The sequence below is a fragment of the Acanthopagrus latus genome, chromosome 13 (genome assembly GCF_904848185.1).
Source record: "Acanthopagrus latus isolate v.2019 chromosome 13, fAcaLat1.1, whole genome shotgun sequence".
Taxonomy (NCBI): domain Eukaryota; kingdom Metazoa; phylum Chordata; class Actinopteri; order Spariformes; family Sparidae; genus Acanthopagrus; species Acanthopagrus latus.
The window spans coordinates 27,967,278-27,988,318 of record NC_051051.1 but is presented as its reverse complement, the minus strand read 5'-3'; the positions used below and the strand labels follow the sequence as shown (position 1 = coordinate 27,988,318).

The 21,041-nt window shown below is 44.0% G+C and overlaps 1 protein-coding gene across 2 annotated transcripts; it reads right to left on the bottom strand.

Annotated features, from left to right (window-relative positions):
• Positions 1–987: 987 nt before the first annotated feature.
• Positions 988–20,508, bottom strand: emsy (EMSY transcriptional repressor, BRCA2 interacting). Of its 2 annotated transcripts, none has more exons than XM_037119420.1 (20): positions 20,270–20,508; positions 19,172–19,280; positions 18,641–18,740; positions 18,474–18,548; positions 18,193–18,368; positions 17,959–18,114; positions 16,542–16,801; positions 16,218–16,455; positions 15,874–16,083; positions 15,601–15,750; positions 15,223–15,396; positions 15,010–15,146; positions 13,930–14,103; positions 9,978–10,170; positions 9,723–9,890; positions 8,866–9,021; positions 8,501–8,661; positions 7,450–7,980; positions 2,182–2,577; positions 988–1,915 (listed from the first exon to the last, which is right to left on the bottom strand). In XM_037119420.1, exons 1-20 carry the CDS (start codon positions 20,270–20,272, stop codon positions 1,733–1,735), a joined length of 3,750 nt encoding a protein of 1,249 aa, XP_036975315.1. In that variant the 5' UTR covers positions 20,273–20,508; the 3' UTR covers positions 988–1,732. The 2 variants fall into 2 exon arrangements, with proteins under 2 accessions (XP_036975315.1, XP_036975314.1); XM_037119419.1 differs by having other exon boundaries at positions 2,182–2,580; positions 20,270–20,507.
• Between the last annotated feature and the right edge of the window lie 533 nt (positions 20,509–21,041).

Below are 21,041 nucleotides of genomic sequence, written 5' to 3'. Positions count from 1 at the left end.
GAGAGCAGAGCCAAGAGAGAAACCTCCTGCAGCTCCGCTCAGAACCCAGAACCCAGAACACTGAACGTGGCTCCAGCACTCAGTGTGAAGTCAGAAACATGGTTTCTATCAGCCTGCAGGAGGCCAACAAATGTTCAAGCCCAGTAAAGAACTCAGAAAATGAGTGTATGAGGCCAGAACCGGGCCGCTGGCACTGAACAAAACCTGATCTGTGTGATTTAATGCTCACACAGCCTGAGTGACATCATCACACAATAAAATCTATATTATCAATAATCATAATGGTATATAATAATGGTTCTGGTCAATCAATATTCACCCTTCAGTTCAGTTGCAGTTCATCTAATCTGCCTCTCTCTGTCTCTCTGTGTTGTAGGAAGTCTGTGTCACATGAATGAGAGCAGAACTGTTATTTCCTCTGTAACTTCCTTGCTGTTCTCACAGCTTCAGTTCAGTTTTGTTTAATAATGAATCCAGATTTTGTTCTGAACCACAGTCCCGTCTGGATCAATGACATCACTCAACTGTAGGATAACTGAACATGACATCACAACACACCTGACTGTCATGACCAGTTGATTTATGACATGAGCTGGCATCTGACTGTTGGAGGAGTCAACATTTGATCCTCTGATCACAGCCACTGATTTCAACCGTCATGTGAACAAATCAGCACATCAACCAGCTGACGATTGTTATTGATAAGCTGTCAGCTGATCAATGCAGGTGTGTGTGTGTGTGTGCGTGCCGAGGGAGGTTTAATGAAGGAAGACAGTTCCTGAGTCAGTTTGGTTGGGGTTAGGGTTAACAGTAACAGACAGGGAGGAGTTGGGTGTGAGGACGGACTCAGGTACTCAGGTGCAGCACGTCAAGCTTCAGAACAGGTGTGATGTAGAAACCTCAGGCTTCTCCTGCGAGCAGCAGTGACATGAACCATATTCACAGATTATTTTATTCTGGATATTTTAATGAAGGAAAAGAAAAGAGTCGATTTAATTTGGGTAGTTTTTAACTTAAAATGAAACTTCTTCACATAAAAACTAAATGTGACTGAAAGATGATGGAGAGCAGAAGATCTGTGAGTCTTCAACATGTCTGACCAAGTTTCAGCATGACCTGGTTCTGTTTGAATGACGCAGCCTGACATGTCTCCTCAGCTGGTTTATTGTGCAGGGTAAATGTTTTCGACCATGAGTCGTCGGTCTGAACAGGTAGAAAACAAACGCAGCATAGTGGAAACAGAAACAAAGTGAACTGACGGCAGCAACTCATCTCCAGAATGTATCTTACAAAACAAAAGCTCCATGTTTATCACATCAGTCACAGTCAACAGCTGGAAAACATGTCGGACTCGGTTCTGGTTCTGGTCCATTGTCCATATTCAGTCTGATCTGGCTCGGTCCTTGAGTCAGAAGAGGGGTCAAACACTATTCATGTGTAAGAACTTCAGAGCGTTGCGTCTGCAGCTCAGGTGATTTTATCCAACAGAGTTCTGCAGGACAAACACTGGACCCACTGGTACCACTGGACATACAACGTGACGGGTGTGTGCAGGCCGCGGTCCAACTCAAACTGATGGTTCACCTCAATGACAGTGAGAAACTGGAGAGCCGTTGGCTGAGGCAGGAAACAAACTCATATTTACACAGAAAACAGTTCTGCTCTTCATCTATGGAACAGCTGGTCAGTCTCTGTTCTGATCCAACAGATCAGCTCTGCCACCTCACCGGCTCTACGGCTGGTCAGGTGGACTGGCAGCGGCGGCCTCGTCGTTGCTGCTGTCCACCTCCTGCTCCATGGGGCTGTCCTCCTCCAGCTGCTGGCTGGTGTAGTTGGTGATCTCCAGGAAGCCGCTGGGCTCCACCACCACGTTGGACTGGCTGGAGTCGGGCAGGATGGAGTACTGAGGGATCACCTGAAACACATTCAGGTTTCTGTCGGGTCACAACGTTTCACACTGACAGATCACAATAAAAACTGTTGAGTTTATCACAATCAAGCAACAGTTCAACACTTTGTGAAGATGTTAGTGAAGTCATGTTTTACTGTGAAGCTCCAAACGTAATGTCTTTGGTTGTCTATGTAGTGATCGTGGTCTGAGTCAGACCTCCAGGCTGACGCACTTCAGCTCCGTCATGCATCACACGCAGAAATATCAAATATAAATGTGCGGTATGTTACCTCAATGACCTCCACGTCCTCCTTGCTCCTCTGGGCTGTCAGGCCCGGCATGCAGCTGAACTGCTGGTTCTTTGTGTGGTGGATGGAGGCTCCTGAGCTGCTGATGAACTGTCCTGAGTCCAGCGTCCCCGACATGGTCTGGACCTCCAGGCTCTTCCCCAGAGGACCACAGTCACTGGATGAGTCCACCACCATGGGCTCGGTGCTAGGGTCGATCTCCGCCTCCATCATGGAGATCTTCAGGATGTCCGACACCGACGGCTTCTCACCTGATGGCCCAGAGCTCGACTCGGGGATCAGCTTGGCGGTGGCCTCGCCGCTGCTGAAGACTGGAGATGAATGGTGGGAGGAGCCAAAGGTGATCTTAGTGACAGTGGCGCTCTGTGTGATGATTGGCTGCTGTGGTGGAGATAATTAACACAAAATAAACACAGCAGAAGTAAAACAACTCCAACTGTAAAACAGTAATATTGTACTGTGTCATAGGGTAAAGCTTACACACACACACACACACACAGCTTTCATGATAATCAATAAATCAATTAATCATGTGATTAATTTAAATGAGCTTGATCATTTTGCTGGCCTCGATAATTTCCATTTGCATGCTTGTTTGTTTTCCTCGTGTCTCTCACATGAAGCCTGTTGTCAGTCACTCTGTCTCTGTGTGGGGAGGCGGGGCCTGACATGACAGAGTGCAGCACGAGAGCCCCGTGAGGAGCAGCGAGCCAGAGGTAACGCTAGCTGACGCAACAAAAACAGAGATGGAGTTGGTTTCAAAGCCCTGGTGAACCACTTCAAATCAAAAAATCAAATCAAATCAACTTTATTTATAGAGCACTTTTCATACACAAAGTGCTTTACACAAAAAAACAGAAGCATAATAAAGAATAAAGAAAGACCCTCGCTCCCACCCCGCATACTACATACCTGCACACACACACACACACACACACACACACACACACACACACACACACACACACTCTTACTACTGGCAACAGGGAGACAAGGCACTGAGGATTGAGGAAGCACCACCTTTGGGGCCGTCCACACTGGGAGGAGTCACAGGCTGTGCCACAGGGGGAACCAGTGCCCGGGCCCCCCGACCATGACAGACAACAGCTGGCTGGGCCAAAGGGACCCAAGGACAGCAGCAGCCCAGTCACAGCTCCCAGTGTGGAGGGTCGCCCTGGGGAAACTCTGGAGTTAAACCTTGAAAACTAAGAACATAAGATAGGATAAAAACCCTGACAAAAGATAAGTAAATGGAGTGAACAGTTAAAAGGATAAAAATATAAAAGATAATAAATAAACTAAAATAGTACTGATGGTAAATACAACAGAGAATATTATTTAAGATTAAAATCATCTTCAAAAACAGGATAGAAGCAACAACATAAAATACCACATAAGAACGGAATGAGAATTTAGAATATTAGTTAAAAGCCTGAGCCTGTGTCTTTAACCTTCCCTTAAAAATATCAACAGTCTCTGCAGACCTGAGGCTCTCCGGCAGGCTGTTCCACAAGTGGGGGCCATAGTGGCTAAATGCTGCCTCACCGTGGGTTTTAGCTCTTGGTTTTGGTATGAATAAAAGGCCAGTGCCGGAGGACCCCAGGGTCCGCGAGGGTTGATATGGTATCCTGAAGCGGACGGGGAGCCAATGCAGTGACTCTAAAACTGGTGTAATGTGCTCCCTCCTCTGGTCCTCGTCAGCACACGTGCAGCTGAGTTTTGTAATAATTGGAGATTTAGAATACTCTTTTTGGGAAGACCAGAGAGCAGGGCATTACAATAATCTAAGCAACAGGAAATAAAGGCATGCATCAGCACCTCCGTACTGGCCTGCGAGAGAAACGGGTGGACTCTGGCTATGTTCTTAGGATGATAAAAACCTATTCTCGTCATATTTCTGATATGTGGAATAAAATTCAGCTCAGAATCAAAAATCACGCCCATATTTTTTACCGATTGTGTTGGTTTAAGATCTTGTAGTTTTGGTAAAAGTTTCTCTCTCTGGCCCTCAGGACCTATAAATAAGACCCCAGTTTTGTCCTGGTTGAGCTGTCGGAAATTCACTGCCATCCATGACTTGATGTCTACGATGCAGTTAAAAAGGTCATCAATTTGCCCTGTGTCCTCCAGAGACATGGCAATGTACAGTTGTGTATCATCAGCATAACTATGGAAGCTGATGCCGTGTCTCCTGATGACATCCCCAAGAGGAAGCATGTAAAGATTAAAAAGAAGTGGACCTAAAATTGACCCTTGGGGAACCCCACATCCAATTTCATGGTTCCTGAGGAACATGTATCCATACTTTCGTAAAAACGTCGGTCTGTGAGGTAGGAACAAAACCAGGTGAGGACAGTACCAGAGAGGCCGACCAGATGGCTGAGTCTGTTTAATAATATGTGATGGTCTACTGTATCAAAAGCGGCACTTAGATCCAGTAAAACCAGCACCGTGAGCTTTTTGTTATCTAAATTCCATTTGATGTCGTTGAAAATCTTTAAAGTGCTGTCTCAGTACTGTGGTTTCTCCTAAAACCAGACTGATGTTTCTCTAAGATGTTATTTCTGTTTAAAAAAAATCATTTACTTGGTTAAAAACCAGCTTTTCTAATATTTTACTTAAAAACAGAAAGCTGGATACAGGTCAGTAGTTATTTAAAACGTTGGGGTTTAAGTTGTTCTTCTTAAGAAGGGGCTTCACCACCACCGTGTTGAAGGCGATGGGAAAGACACCCGTCTGAAGAGAACAGTTCATGATGTTTAAAAACTGTTCCTCAAAGAATCCATAAAACGATTTTAAGAGTGATGTGAGAATTGAAAAGGCAGGTTGTTGGGTTTACTCGGGAGAATACTCTACCAAGTGTCCTTGCATCAACCAGGGCAAAACTCTCCAGTGTTTCTTCAGGCAAGGACAACAATTCAGGTGTGTTAACAGATAAAACTTGATGGGATAAGAGGCAGGATCTGATGTCCTTGATTTTGGTTCTGAAGTGGTCTGTAAAGTTCTCGCAAAGATCATCTGTGGGTGTCTTAAAAACTTTATTAGAGTTAGAACCTGTTAAAATATCAAAGGTAGAGAGGAGGAACCAGGGGTTGATTTTATGGTTGGTGATGAGTTGTGAGAAATGGGAAATGTGGGCCTTTTTGATTGCATTATTGTAGGTTTTGAGTTGTTGATGTAAAATTTACTTTTTCACCATCTTCTCTCAGCACTCCTGCATTTTCTTTTCAGATCACTGATTTTGTTTTTTCTCCATGGGGGTGTAGGTTTTCTTTTTATTGTTTTTGTTAAAAGTGGAGCTACTGAGTCCAGTCTACTGTTAAAATTATAAACGATAAAATTACAAGGTGCAGGTAAAATTTCAGCAGGAGTCCTCTGTAAAATCCCCATGAAATTTGCAGCCACTTCAGAAGTTAGACAGCGCCTCCTCACTGTTCTCACTGGGGCCTCCTTTTGGTTAAAACTGGTGATGTTAAAAAATACACAGTAGTGGTCAGACACAGCCAGGTCGGCAACAACAACAACGGCAACTTCGCCTGGATGAGCCGGTGCGTCACATTTGTTGTAAAACAGCAGCAACTAAAAGCAGCAATACAACAAACATGCATCTGCACCTAAAGCATAAGCATCTGATGCAGTTTACTCAGCTAGGAAAAAAAACTACAGCTAAAGCTACAGAGGGGCCGTCTCCATCTTCCCAGCCACATTCACTGAGGCGTTTCATCGACAAACAAAATACAAACAAGACGGTGCAAAATGGTGCACACTCACAGACAGCGTAGTTCACTACATCGCTAAAGAGATGCAGCCCTTTAATACCGTCGAAAAGCCGGCATTATGACAAATGCTGCAAACATTTGACAGCCAGTACAAATTGGCTGGGAGAATGTACGTGTCACAAAGAGTAATTCCACAACTGTACAGCGCGAGACACGACATACTAAAGGGTTAGGGTTATTGTTTTTGGTTGTGTGTAATTCAAGTGCAGTTTTTGCTAACAGAGACTGAGATTCCTTTTTATTTATTGTTTCTGGTTGTTTTGTTTATTCATTTTGGATATGTAACATAACATCACATTCCAATTCCAATGTTAAATATTCTTTAGAAATAAAAAAGTGTATTGATCTTTGAAAAGGTGTACTATTATTATTATGCCATTATCATTATATTAGTAATTGTGACAGGCCTAACACACACACACACACACACACACACACACACACACACACACACTGACCTACAGATTACAGTTAATGAAACAGAGGCTGTGAAATGCTGAATTAAAGGTTTCACAGCCTCTGGATTTCTCTCTTCGTGCTCATGTTTTATTGCTCAGTCCAGTGTGTCGGTCTGACAGTCTGTTTAAATGACTTCATCCTGTTCATGTATGCAGGGAGCTAACAGCAAGTCTGCTGACTCGGACTCAGGAAGTCTCTGACTTTCATCCTGTCGACCAGCTCAGCTACAGGCGGACTCACTGAGCATGCTCATTAGGCTCAAACACAGGAAACAGTGCTGGAGCTCACAGAGGATTGTTCAGCAACACTGTGAGACTTTCACAGGAATCAACAGGGAGCCATCTTTGAACACAGCACCCAGCTCTGCCACAAACATTCTGCTGCTCTTGATTTACATTGATCAGACACTTTAGTCCAAAGTGTCTTACAGTAATTCATACAGATATTCACACTGATGGTGGTGGCTGCCGTGCTAGCTGCTGGGCAGCACATCAGGAGCAGTTTGGACTTCAGTATCTTGCCCAAGGACACTTGGACACACTGGCTGTTCCCCTGAGCTACAGCCACCGAACGATCTGATGCAGACATGGAGCTCCAGCGTGACAGCAAGCGTTTCGAGTATTTAAAGGAGATTTCACTGACTCTTCAAACAGAGAAGAGAAGCAGTGCCTCTTACTCTTATTAATGGGTTTCTTGCTGCTCATCACTCTGCAGCCTCTTCAAGGTTAACATGAAGGGAAATGTTCTTTTGTATCTAACAGGAAGTAGAAAACCCCCACAGCTTCACATAGACCGGTCCCATCAGCTGTCTGAAGACAAAGTGATGTGATGATGCTCAGGGAATTAAGTTAAGGCAGGAATTTCTAAGAAGAACAAGAATCCCCGATGACAACCTTGGGTATTTTATAATCCAGTAAATCACCTGAAGGTGTGTCTCTACACGTCTCTGAAAACAGAGGGGATTTCCTTCTGCTGACAGAACGAGCATCACAGTGTCAGGTGTCACACTCACCTGGCTGGAGGTGGTCTTGTCCGTGCTGACCGGGTGGTGCGCCTGCAGTGGAGGAGGGTGGGACATGGCGGTGTGCAGCGGTCTGTGGAGGGAGGTCGGGGCCTGCTGGAGTTTTGGGAGCTGTGGCGTCAGCAGAGGTTTGGTTGGTGTTCCCGGGCTGCTGACCTTTGTACCGGTCTGAGCAGGTACCATCACAGGTCGGTCTCTGGGACTTGGGGTCAGGGTCTGGACTTTGGGCTGACTCTGCTCTCTGAGCTTTGGCAGCTTCTTGGTCAGAGGAGGAGTGGAGGAGGAGGAGGGCTGGCTGAGCTGAGGTTTGCTATGTAGCTGCGGCGGCGGCGGTGGAGGCTGGATAGAGGCGGAGCTTTCTGTCTGACACAGGGCAGGCTGACTAGCTGCAGACAGGCTGGTCTGCTTCACAGGGTCAGCAGCTGATGGGCTGGAGCGGTAAAACAAACCAGTCTGAGGGTCCAGCGTGTCTCCTTCCATCTCACTGACCTCCACAACTGACTCAGGCTTACTGTCAGAGGGCTGACACACAGACACCACAGAAGAAGTCAGAACGATGACACAATGAAGCAGGAACACAAGACGACTTAAACATCAAATATTCAACATTCGCAGCGTGTTTGAAGGTAAATATTCAACTTTATAACTTGATTCAGTTATTCGGGTGAAAACTGATCAAAATCTGAGTAAACATCATTAAACAAACTTAAGATCCATCTTTAAATGGGAATCCGAATGTTTTGGTAAAATGTCCAGTAATCACAGATCAAACCATTTCTGTTCTCTGATCTTCAGCAGAACCAATTTTTGGAAACATTCCGAGGGTGGTCACTTCCACTGTGTCAGATCCACATGAGAACACTGACCCGGCACTGTGTGCTGGCCAGAACCAGCAGCGATCAGTGAAAATGTGGTTCTGGAGCTCTGATGAGCATGAACACAAACTACATGAACATGATGAGGTTCTGCTGAAGGTTCTGATAGATCACACTGTCTCATGTTTACAAACACCAGAAGAGTGCGTGCGCGTGTGTTTCCTCACCATGTGACTGATGTGTGAAACAGCTGCAGACACAACAGCTGGTTTGGTTACCATGGTAACCACCTGACTGCTGCTAGTTTTGAAAGGCTTCGCCAGCAGCGGATTGGACGACATGACCACATCATCACCCTCCAAGGACACACCCACTCTGCTGACTTTACCTGGAATAACATACACAGTTTGTTCCAGTGAAATTCTAGGTCGATGACTAAAACAGGAAGTGCTCTCTGTAGATGACGTTGACATACTTTCATTTGTACATATATTTGTAACAAGTACCCTGAATGTACCTCTTAAATATATATACACATAAACACATACACACGCACACACACACACAGCAGCAGACTGCAGACTTGTCGTACCTGCTGCGCTGTACTCTGTGCTGGGCTCGGCCTCTGAGCTGGAGGGTCTGGGGGACTCGGGGCTCGTCTTCTTCTCCTGGCTCAGCTGGATGGGGACGGCCATCTGACTGAGGTCGATGGTGTGCTGTCTGGGTTTGGCCTCCCCCTTCTCCTTCACTGAACACAGCAGACACAACACTACAAGATATAATATTCTGATTCTGTCAGAAACTGTTTAACCTGGTGTGGTTAAAACTCAACACTTCCTGCACATGTTTCACATTAAAAGCCTGCCAGCAGAGAAAGAGATCACGGCCTCTGACCCACTGAGAGGCTTTTAATGTGAAACATCTGTGCAGGAAGTTTTGAGTCTAAGTGATGGTGTCCTAACAGAGATAAAGAGAACAAAGCAGAGTTTCACTGTGAAGACGTCTGTCCTCTCACAGCAGCTACAGTGAGAGTAGATACACATTAAAGGGTCACACAAAGTCGTACACAGTCTGTGTCTCCAGAGGACGCTGAGTGTAATCTGATAAACTGCCTCCAGTCATGTTACTCAGTGGCTCAGCTGCATTGTGGGTAATGTAGGTCCAGGTTTTGAGTGTGGTGACAGACTAGACCCTGCAGGCTGAGCTGGATCACATGTATCACTTCAGGGGAATCATACTCATCTACAGACTACTCCCACATTCACATGTTCCCTGGAAATCTTGCTCTGCCATTGACTCATCAACCAGTTCTACAGGTTTGAGGAGCTCACTGTGAAAATGCAGCCTGACAACATCGTCTTGTCGCTTGACAACTGTCAAGGTCAGCAGCTCCAGACAGGTGTACAGGTGATGCAGGTGATACAGTTACTTCCACCTCCATCTCCTCACCTGTGGTCTGTTGCAGCTCTAGCAGCGCTTTGATGGTGGATGTGGCAGACTGGGCCTCTCCAGCAGGGACCTCCTGGTAAATGATGGTGGGACTGGACTCCACAGACACTTCCTGTTCTGTCCAATCCTGCTCTCTGGAGGACACCACATGCACTACAGGCTGAGGCTCTGAGGGATGATGGGAACAGTGACAGTTAAACTTCTGGTTTTTGTGAGCGGGTCATCTTGTTCAAGGATACAGTAAACTGAAGGTACCCTGAACACTGCCGTGAGACATCTCTCCTGTGGAGCTGCTGGACTCTTCCTTTGTGGACCCGTCCTGTCCAGAGGTCTGAGCTTGACCCAGGTCAGCCGATCGGGTCACCTGCTGCAGCGTTTCTGTCACCAGCTGCCTCGTATGTTCACTCACCAGCGCTGTCTGAAAGACCGGCTTCGGTTTGATCAGAACCTGAAGAGAAACAGAGGAGCAGACGGAGTGATGACGCAGCACACACGCATATTATCGATCCTGTATCATTGATTGCTGAGAAAGACGCAAACGTAGGGCTGGGCAAAAAAATGATCTTGATCATTTTCATGATAAAAATGTTCACAATATCCAAATTTGACAGTAGTAAAACAAATTTGTGCTGGAGGGAAAGTCATCAGATAGGAGAGTGCCCAAAGTTGAAGAATTATTGGGAGGGGCTTCAGAAAGAATTATTCTCTATATTGAATTGATTTACCTCTGACCCCAAAATTTTATATAATTGGAGCACTCCCTAAGGGAAGATGGGGAAAAAAGAAGCTGTAACTATTACATGTTCTATTATTAATAGCCAGGAAGATGACAACTCTATCATGGTTAAAGTGGCAGGAGAGAGTGAAGAAGGTATATATAATGGAGAAGACAACAGCACACTTGCATCTTAAGGTGGACACTTTCAAAACAAGATGGGCTCCCATTAGTAAAGACTTAAATTTACCAATGTGAAACACAGGCAAACTGTGCTGTCTTAGGAGAACTGTCCGAGTACTGTCCGAAAACTGGTGGTTTGTGCCGAGGAATATCAGAAACGATCCAATGAGTCTGACTTGTTTGCTGAACTGTTATTGGTTCAACTGTTTAATTTATACTTTTTATTTTTCATTTAAAAACTGGCTTTTCATGAATATGTAACACAGAAATATCTGATGTAAATCAAAATATGAGAGCCAATAAATACTTGGTTCAAAAAAGTCACACAGCAGACACACATGCATGTGGTTGAGGCAGGTAGTTCTGGCTCCTCCCACTCACAGCAGCTCAGAATGATGGTGACTCGTGTCGAGCCGACACAAGATGAGATGTCCGCCAACACAACCGAGTGCGAGGAAACTGACAAAGACAAAGACCAGCATCAGGTGCAGAATGTGTTGGCCACCACCAACCTTCCATCATCTCAACAGGTACCGATCCAAACAGAACTCCGAAAGCATGAGTTATCATGCGTCAGACTCCCGCAAGTAGCCGACAGACCAGACCCACTGCTTCTACAAGTCAAACTTCACTTTGACAAATAACAATCGGCACGTCTTTTTCAGCCATTGTCCTAAATGAGAAGAAACCGGAGCGATACAAAGACAGAACCAGCGCATTTATGCACAGTACCGCTAAAGATATCATGCCTGTCAGCAAAGTTTAAAATCAGAGCTTCAAGAAGCTAATGACAAAGTCCACTCTGCCCAACATCCCTCAGTTGTACGCAGGGTCGAGAGTCAAGATGGAGCAGCTCAGGGATCATATGTGGTCTGGTTGCACGTCTGAACCACATCAGGTCTTACAGAACAGGAGGCTGATGAAACTGAACAACTACCTGCAGTATTCACAGATACAGAAGCATCATCATTCTCAACACTGAACTTTTCCTTCTTTAGTCAGTGTTCAGTTCAGTGAACTACATCTAAAATAATTGAGACATGACTGTTGTCGAATTTATAATACCATTTCTTCATGTGGTTATTTGGTTCTGTTGAATGTTTGTCATCTAGTATCTGACAATAAATAATGTAAATAATGTATTTTATAAACCATAATTAACCTTCTGGTTTGTTTTGGGTTCTGTCCTCAGGAGAATACTCTTAACACTGATAATCCAACACTTCTATTATTGTTAAAATATATATCGTGATAATTTCAGACATCTATCAATATAAAAAATATGGTGATAACAGTGTTGTCCACATCGCCCAGCTCTATGAAACACATGTAGAAAGTGTGGCAGTAAATCATCATGTAACCATAAGATGAATTCTGGGTGCTGTGGCTAAAGACCATATCAGTTAAAACATTAGCTTTAAAAAAATGAATAAACAAACACATTTAAAAAAATAATAAATTCAGAACATATTTTAAATCTAACTAAATGTTGTAGAAACTAACCTAAATCTGAGGAAAACAAATGTTCCTGACATGAGGAGTGAAGTTCAGACAGACGTCAGGTCGACTGCACTGAAAAACAAGTTGTTCTCGTCACTGACAGATAACAACAACAGGTCTTACTCAGTAACAATGAGTCATGTTTCTGTCAGCTTTTCCGTCAGATACATTAATGTTACGCTGGTTTAATATCACCGCTGCTGTGAACAGTCATGACTGGAAACTGATATATAGGTTTTCACACTGTCTGTCCTGTCAGATGTGGTCGATGGGTCACAGCTCAGCAGGTCGCTAGTGTGGGCGCTGAACTGTTCGTCAGTACTACGACTGACTCACTGACCTCAGCTTCCCTTTCAAACCGAAACAGAAACTGAACTCAGGCTAAATTTAGATTTCTGTGGTTTCAAACTATGACGTGGTGTTTGGAGGTGATCATTCAGCAGAAATCAAATATTATATGAATATACATAATGCTCATTCAGATTGTTTTCTAGATCTTTACACTCATGCAGCAGGTTTACACACCACCTCTAAACCAGCGTGTTGGATTCATCCTGTCACAATATATTCTCTTCTTTACACTCAAAATCCCCCAAATCACTGAGAGAGAAAGAGTCAGACAGTCAAATATCACTCTGGTTATCACTTCTCTGTGGCTCTTTCTCTTTAAATCACTTTCAAATCCCACATCAGTCACAAATAATTGATTTTCTACAGAACCAATATTGTTTCCACAAGTTAAATAAAAATCCACAGGAAGTGAGACGAACCCACAGACCTCTGGTTCCATGAACACGGTGCCTGCTGTGCTCTGACAGGGGGCAGCGCTGAGCACACATGATCCATTACATCCACATGATCCATCGAACACCAATAAGAGAAGATCTGTGGAGGACCTGCAGGATCTGCAGACACTTTCAGCTGCTTTCAGCTCCTCAGTTTGGTTTTACTGATTTAGTTCAGGACTCTTCTGTATGAAGCTGCAGTTCATCACCTGCTCAGCACCACACAGAACTGTCACACAGTCTGAAACTAGCTGCTCAACAGGCATTTCTGTTTGAACTGGTACAATGTCAACAAGAAGTCCAAACGGCAAAGATTCATCCATCAGTTCCACCCGCTGACTGTTCAAGCAAACAGTCCTGATTCTGTGACGTCAGCTTGTGACAGAATATTTTCTGCTTTCTTTCCTCCAGTAAACTGAATGTCTTTGTGACGTTTGAGAAGAAAACACTGATCGACACACTTTCAAAATGTTCTGACATTTAAGAGACCGAACAACTGATACAGAAACTAAAGAAAGAGAATAATTGTTAGTTGACTGCAGGTTTAAAATACCCGCTCAGACACACCGACGCCTGTCTCACTCACAACTTATATTTAGGACAAATTTCTGTCTGTCTGGAGGAAGTAAATGGAGGAAGAACAAAGGTCGGTATTATACATTTAACAGCCCAGAGAATGGGGGATTTTTCTCTTCTGTTTAAACTCTGAAATGATCAAATGTCAGTTTCTATAGAAAACAGAGCAGCTGTCATCAGATTAATGACTGAATGTAGAACTCAGAGCAGAAAACTAAAACCATCGCTTCTCTTCTCATGTGACTTCTCTACATTTACCACCTGCAGCAGGTCATATGAGTATACACTCTGTGTGTGAACAGTCCCATGATGACCTCACCAACCTGTGGTCACGATGAGAAAAAGATGTGTGACTCTGGAGAAACTTCAGAGCTTTGGATTGTTGGAATAAAAGAATACAGCACAAAATAAAGAAACAAGCATGTGATATGAGCTGTTGGTGTCTGACCTGAGTCTTGCCCTGCTGGCCATAGACGATCTTGGTGGGGATGATCTTGGTGGCGGTGGACGTGGACCCGGAGCTCAGGCCTTTGGGCTGAGTGACGATCATCTTGGTGATCGGTCTGGAGGCTGTGATGATCGCTGGTTTGGTCCCCTGAACTGCCTGCAGCCCCTTCTCACCCTGACACACACACACACACACACACACACACACACTATATCTATATAGTATATCTATATAGTATATCTATATGTATATAGTATATGTATATAGTATATCTATATGTATGTATATATGTATATGTATATATATATATATATATCTATATGTATGTATAGATATATATATATATATATATAGATATATAGATATATAGATATATATATATATATATATATATATATATATATATATATATATATATATATATATATATATATATATATATATATATATATACACACATATATATAGATGTTTCCTGTTTCAGTCTTTGTGCTAAACTAAGATAAGCTAGGCTATGCTAAGCTAAGATAGGCTAATCAGCTGTGTGTGAACAGAGAGGCAATTCAAAGCTCGTATCTCAAATCTTGTTTAATTTGATGGTAAATCATCTTACTTGTTATTTATTAATCATTCTTTGTTTGTATGTGATCAGCACGTCTGTCCTGCTGTTTGTACTGTAACACTGCAGTGAAGAAATCTTCCTCCATGTTTGTTTTCAAGGTCAAGTACATGTCTTGAATGTCTGATGCTCCACCAGACAGCAAATAAGTGTCTTTACTGAGGCCTGCTGGTTTTATCCCACAGACTCCTCAGCATCACCACAGCCATGAGCTCAAATCAACCTGAATTATTAATCAATTATTATCAATTAAAACTGTTACAGTTTTTGCTCGATTCCTCGTCGCTGACGTCGGTATATCTTTTTACATTATTGTCTTCAGTGTTTCATATGTGGTTCTATGTTTATATTTTAACTTTAAACTCTACTCAGACTCTACTCTACTCTAGTCTAATGTTGTGGCAGTCTTTGTATTGATCATTGATGATCAATAAATGCAGTATGTTGATCGAGTGACTGACCCCGGCGTTGAGCAGCGTGGTCACCACGTTCTTGCCCGGCAGGCCCTGGATGGTGGCTCCTTTCCCCGTGGTCTTCTGAACCACGATGACATTTGGTTTGGAGGTCATGGGGATGGTGGTGATCTTGGTGGTTGTGCCTGCAGCAGCAGGGAAGGTTATATTTAATGTGCTGAAGTGAGACGTCATCATTATAGATCGTTCAGAATGACTGACCTGACACGATGTTACTGCTGATGATCTTTCCTCCAAGCGTGGCCAGAGACTTGGGCACCACTGTGATGATGCTGCCGCTGGTCGTCTTCACGTAGGTGGTCCCTCCGCTGGAGGCGGAGATCCTCGCCCCGAGGCTGGGGCTCACAGTGGGCCTGGTGTAGGTGGCCTGCGTCGCTGCAGACACACACACAAACACACACAGACAAACACACACACACACACAAATATATATTCTGTTATATATGTCTAACAGGCCGGCCCAGGTATGAGGCTGTTGTACTGTGTTCTGTTAACTTGGTGCCTGATCAGATTTGAATGGATGACAATGTTAAGGAAACAGCTGAGACGTTTGACAGGATGTAAGCTGAGGTGACTGACCTGTGGGCTGAGTGACCAGCTTGGTAGTCATGATGGCCCCGTTGCTACTGACAACCATGATGGGGGAGGAGCTGCTGCTGGACAGAGCCACTGACGAAGGTTTGGGCAGGATTTTACTGGGCTGAACCTGCTGAGTGATGATCTTCACTCCTGTGGAGGAGACAAACAGTCTTACATTCTGCAGCACATTCAAACATAATTTAATTTAAAAGGATAATCGGTCGTATCTGTAATATATCTGTTTATTGACAGACATGTCAACTGTCACCTCACCTGACTCCTGTTTGATCTGGATGGTGGGTTTAGCTGATCCAGGTGAGCTGCTGCTCTGACTCACACCTGCTCCCACAGGTGAGCTCTGCTGCAAGTGTTTGGGTGACTGCTGTTTGGGGAATTGAGCCAGGATCTGAGCAGGTGAGCCCACCATAGTCTTTGGCGAAGGAAGTCTGGCTGAGGCCACCTTCACTGCAGCCGAGGCAGCACCTGAAACAGTCAGTGGACGCATGTCAGCAAGAGAAACAACAGAAATGTTATTAACACCCAAATTTAAAATCCATGACTGTAACTGCTAAGCTGAAAGCTGGGTGTGCTGGTTGCTCTATGGATGTTTGACCTACATGTTGCCACAGTCGACATGACCACGGAGGGTGTGGAGGAGACCACGGAGGTCACTGCGACAGTAGTGGCATTGGAGGAGGGGCTGGAGCTGGCAGGGAACACCACTGTCTGTTTGTGGGTAGGTGTGGTCAGCATGGAGGTGGAGCCCAGCTTGGACATGGCGGCGGCGTTGTTGTGAGACTTGGACAGGATGTTGGGCACAAAGTTGGAGCTTGGGGACGTTGTGACGATGATGACCTGGATGAAGATGATTAAAGATTTTTAAATGGCGTACAGAGACGTGTTGAGGAGCATCAGTGCAGGTGAACAGGTGCAGCTCTCACCTTCTGGGTGGTGGTGTTGGTGGTCTGGATGGTGGGCTTGGTGAAGGTGATTTTGACGGGGGACAGGTGAGGCGGCAGGGAGTTGGCGATGCTCTGCATGATGTTGCTCATCTTGGGGCTGCCGCTCACCGGCACCGTGATGTTCTTGGACACCTGCGGCGACACCTTGGTCACCTCCTTCAGCATCACCGGAGACGAGCTGGACGAATTGGTCCGCCGCCGCTTACGAGGCTTCTCGTCTTCGTCCGAACAGCTCACACCTGAGAGGAAAACGGAGGTAAGATGATGTCATTAAATATCATGTAAGATGTTAAATTTACCTCAAAATAAGACGAGGAAAAGAATAACATCTCAGCTGACTTGATTGAAAACTGACCTTAACCATTAATTTATAATAAAACTGTCATATCACGACTGCTGATAATTAATTATCTGGAAATAATCTAATCAATTAATCGACTAGTTTGTTTCTAGTCATTTGATCTGAGTGCATCATTCCAAACTAAGATAACACCGGAAAAGTCTCCAGATTCAAATGATGAATAAACAGTGAATATTGTTAAACATCTCTCCTCCACAGTCCTGATCACAAGTTCCTCCTCATTATAGATGAAAACAAGAAAACCAGTTGCATCAAAGAACTGAAATATTGATTCAGTGTTGATGATTTACAGACTCGTTCTGTCTCTCGCTCAGTGTCACTCTGTTCACACATGAAACTGACAGATTTCATCCAACAGACGTTGACGTTTGTTCAGAACTTTAAATCCAGAGAAACACAAAGCTGTCATACACTGTACAAAGTTTACATCAGGACAGCAGTTTGGTTCAGTTTGTTGATGTTTAAATCACAGAGTAAAGGCTAGATAGGTCTTACAGCATTACAGCGCCCCCTTCAGGCTGAGCAGGACATTTCTCAAGGTTAGCTCAGATAAAATCAAGCAGTCTGCAAATATTAGACATTTCAGTTCAATGGTTAATCTACATTTTGTCAACAGGTGAGTGAAGTTTAAACTTGGAAACAGTGAAGAGCTCCACTTGTTTGACTGAAATGAAATGTTTGTGTCAATTAAGACATCACACATGAGATCTGATGAGTCTTAAGGCTGAATATTTAAAACATTTACATTGTATGACTATTTAAAAAACCTGCAGACATCCTGATTTGATTAACACAATTGGAAAAACTGTGGACATCAAAGGAGCAATGATGTCAATAACTGTGGTCTCACATTTATTTTAAGAAAAAGTAACTTCAACCAAAAATTAAGATTTAAAAACTGCATGTTTAGGTATTTTGGGTCATTCTGAGAAAGAGTTTTAACACATTTATCTACAATAACCTCTTTCAGCTGACTCGACTGTTTTACAGCTGAAGAGATACTGTAGTTCAGAGTGATTTATGATGCTGACTTACTCTTGACATAGACGGTGCTCCCACTGGGCAGCACCACCACATTAGATGAAGGACTGGGAGGTCGTGGAGACTTCACGGATGCTCCGATGGCTCCACTGGTGGCGGTGGCGCTGGTGGAGGTGCAGGTGGTGCTTGTGTAGGAGTAACATACGACCACTGAGGGAGGAAATTAAACAATTAACATCTCATCTGTTTTAAACACTCTCAGTCAAATACAAAGAGGCGCCAATTCACCTTCTTTGTTTCCCGTTTCAGCCGGCAGCAGCAGGGAGGCGTTCTGATTGGCTGTGGCACTGGCCACTGCATTAGCAGTCACAGTGAAGGCCGTCTGAGGGACTAGCCTCGGCATCAAGGGGACCAGCCGACGACCTTCAATGGACCACTCAGACGAGCTGTTGGGGCCTGACATGCTGAGAAACAGGAGTCTGATCAGAACTGTGATGCAGCGGTTCATAGTGACTCTCACCATCCAGCAGACAACATCACATCAGAGTTAACGTCACACTGTAACTCACTGATATGCGATGGTGGTGAGGCGCTCATCATTGACAGCTCTACGGACTTCAGCCCGATGACGCTCTGTGGAGATACTGAGGATGGGACAGAGCATCTAAAGTAAGAAAAGTTCATCTGCAAATATTGAAAAAAGTTTCTGTCTGTCTTAAACGTGGCAACTAATTACCCAAGGATCTTTGTGAGTTCTGCCAGCAGATCCTTCTTGTCCTTCGTCAGGTCTCCTTGAGCTCGTAGGGCACTGATCACCCCAGCATACGCCTCCAGCTCTGAGACACACACACACACACACACACACACACACACACACACACACACACACACACACACACCAAACACATCAAACACATACCAACATCAGGCAGCACTGCAGCAGGTTGGTCATGTCCCACTTTTTATATGTATGTGTGGGTGACACAGTGTGACACCGAAACACCAAAATAAACTCAGACATGAAATTCTTGGACAGATTAAGATTCTTACTTCAGCTAAGTATTAAAAACACTGTTCCTATTCATTCATAGTATTGCATTTTATTTACATAGCACTTTTTGGCAACATTACCAGGAGTTTTGCAAAATTAAATTACGGATGTGAACACAAAGGAAGTAAAGATATAAATGAATGAGATTAAATACATGTCAAACATTTACAGATGCAAAAGTATGGAGTAAAAGATTTCACTGTGTGATGCTCTCACCCAGTTTACGGAGGATCCTTTTGCACTCGTCTCTGCCGAGGTCGAGGATGGTGGGCCATACCACCGGCATGGTACCAGTCAGGACCGGCTTCTCCAGCTGAATCATGGGCTGAGTGCACACAAAACAATCATACAAGTGAAAATGAGCGTACTGCTGCAGCATGCTGCTTCATTTTAGAGTTCACCAAGACTGATAAACACTGACAGCTGGAGGTCCGTCACTCTGATCACATACGGTGACATCAGCTCCAATTATGTGGTATGATGTTGGAAACATAATGAATGTTTATCAAATTAGTTTTCTTTATGGAACGAAAAACTTAACAGTGCTCATATCTGAAGTTAAAGTGGTCATGATATATCAAATTATTATCATATCGACATACAAGTCTCCATGCAAACAGCTCTGAGGGATGAACTACTCACTCTGAACTAGTCAGTGGGATCAACACATTGCACTTTGGTGACTCACACTGTAAAGATATCAAACCAAACTCTATTTACAAGTCCAGCGGTTTCATTTTAGCTTGACTAATGGCACACATGACTTAAGGTGCTTGCACATCTCAGAATATAACTCACAGTGAGGCTCCCTCATGTTTTAATAGAGTCTTTCCAGCTGTTCCCACAGACCCGGACCACCCACCACAGGAGGTCTCGGTCACCAGGCCAACAGACACAAAAGTGGAGGTTTTGTTTACATCGAATAATAATTACTGTGCCGAATGTAACAGATGAGCCTTATTGTTCACAGACATGTGACTTTGTTCCAACAGGTTCTGACATTTGATCAGAATAAGAGAAACATTTTTCTTGTTAGTTTTCTGGCTCAGATTCTGTCAGGGCAACGGACAACACGGCTGGTAGCTAACGTTACTGGGTCTGCGTACAATGGCATCCATCCGATTATCCCCGGATCCACAGCTGTAATAACACGTAATAAGGTTGTAACGCACTAGAAGACTGCCCAGATTAAAGTGTCGCACCCCGGCAGGCTGACCTCCGACAGACAAACCTTACAGTTTGTTTCAGCTCGTATTGAAACCTTTTGCTTAGCTAGCTTGCTAGCTTTATCTATGAGCCAAATCAATGTCTTACCATCTGTTAGCAGGACAACTTCAAGGCCTTCGTACATCCGACTTCCGAACAAACATGTCTGACCATGAGCCTTTAATATAAACTAACACATCATGTAGTTATTGTGGAATTAAAGACGACGACAGAGGGTGAAGTGTTGAAGCAGAACAGACACTGCTGTTTACGTTTCTGTTAGCTAGCTGCGGTTGGCCTCTTGATGGAGCAGATTCTTCTTCGTGGGCTTTATCTCGACGCTACAGGCGTCTTCTTCTTCTTCGCCTTCTTCTTCTTCTTCCTCTCTGCGGCGCAGTGCTGCCACCTACAGAGAGATACACATAACTGACAATGCTGCCAAATAACATATTAAATGCACAAAACAAATAATAATATCATAATAAAATAATGAAGATACACACAAATAACTCAAATCCAACTGCAATATGACTTACAACAGGAACACAGGGAGCTCACTACAGATAAATATAAGTTTAAAGTAAACAAAACAACAACTTTACAGCAGGTTAATGTTGTCTTCACAGTGTCAGGTCTGTGTCAGAGCAAAGACACACAGATCCCCTCACCCATGTTGACCTCAGCCCCACCTCACAGACATGCTTTGTCTCTTCAACAGTACTCAGAGATGTTTTCCACACCTGTGGGAACCATGACTCTGAACTGTCAGCAAACGTTTGTTTTTTCCATTTGCCCGCTCATACTAAATGTTCCTGTTTAACGATGATTTAATATTCAGATTCCGTGGCTCTGGTTAGAGGAGGCGTTGAACACTAGATGT

Bases quoted from the DNA above. Each gene is read 5' to 3' on its own strand.
- emsy (XM_037119419.1), bottom strand. The intron at 18,741-19,171 runs GTGAGAGCATCA...TGTGTGTCTCAG, and splicing joins AAGGATCCTCCGTAAACTGG to AGCTGGAGGCGTATGCTGGG. The intron at 10,171-13,929 runs GTCAGACACCAA...GTTTCTCTTCAG, and splicing joins GCCAGCAGGGCAAGACTCAG to GTTCTGATCAAACCGAAGCC.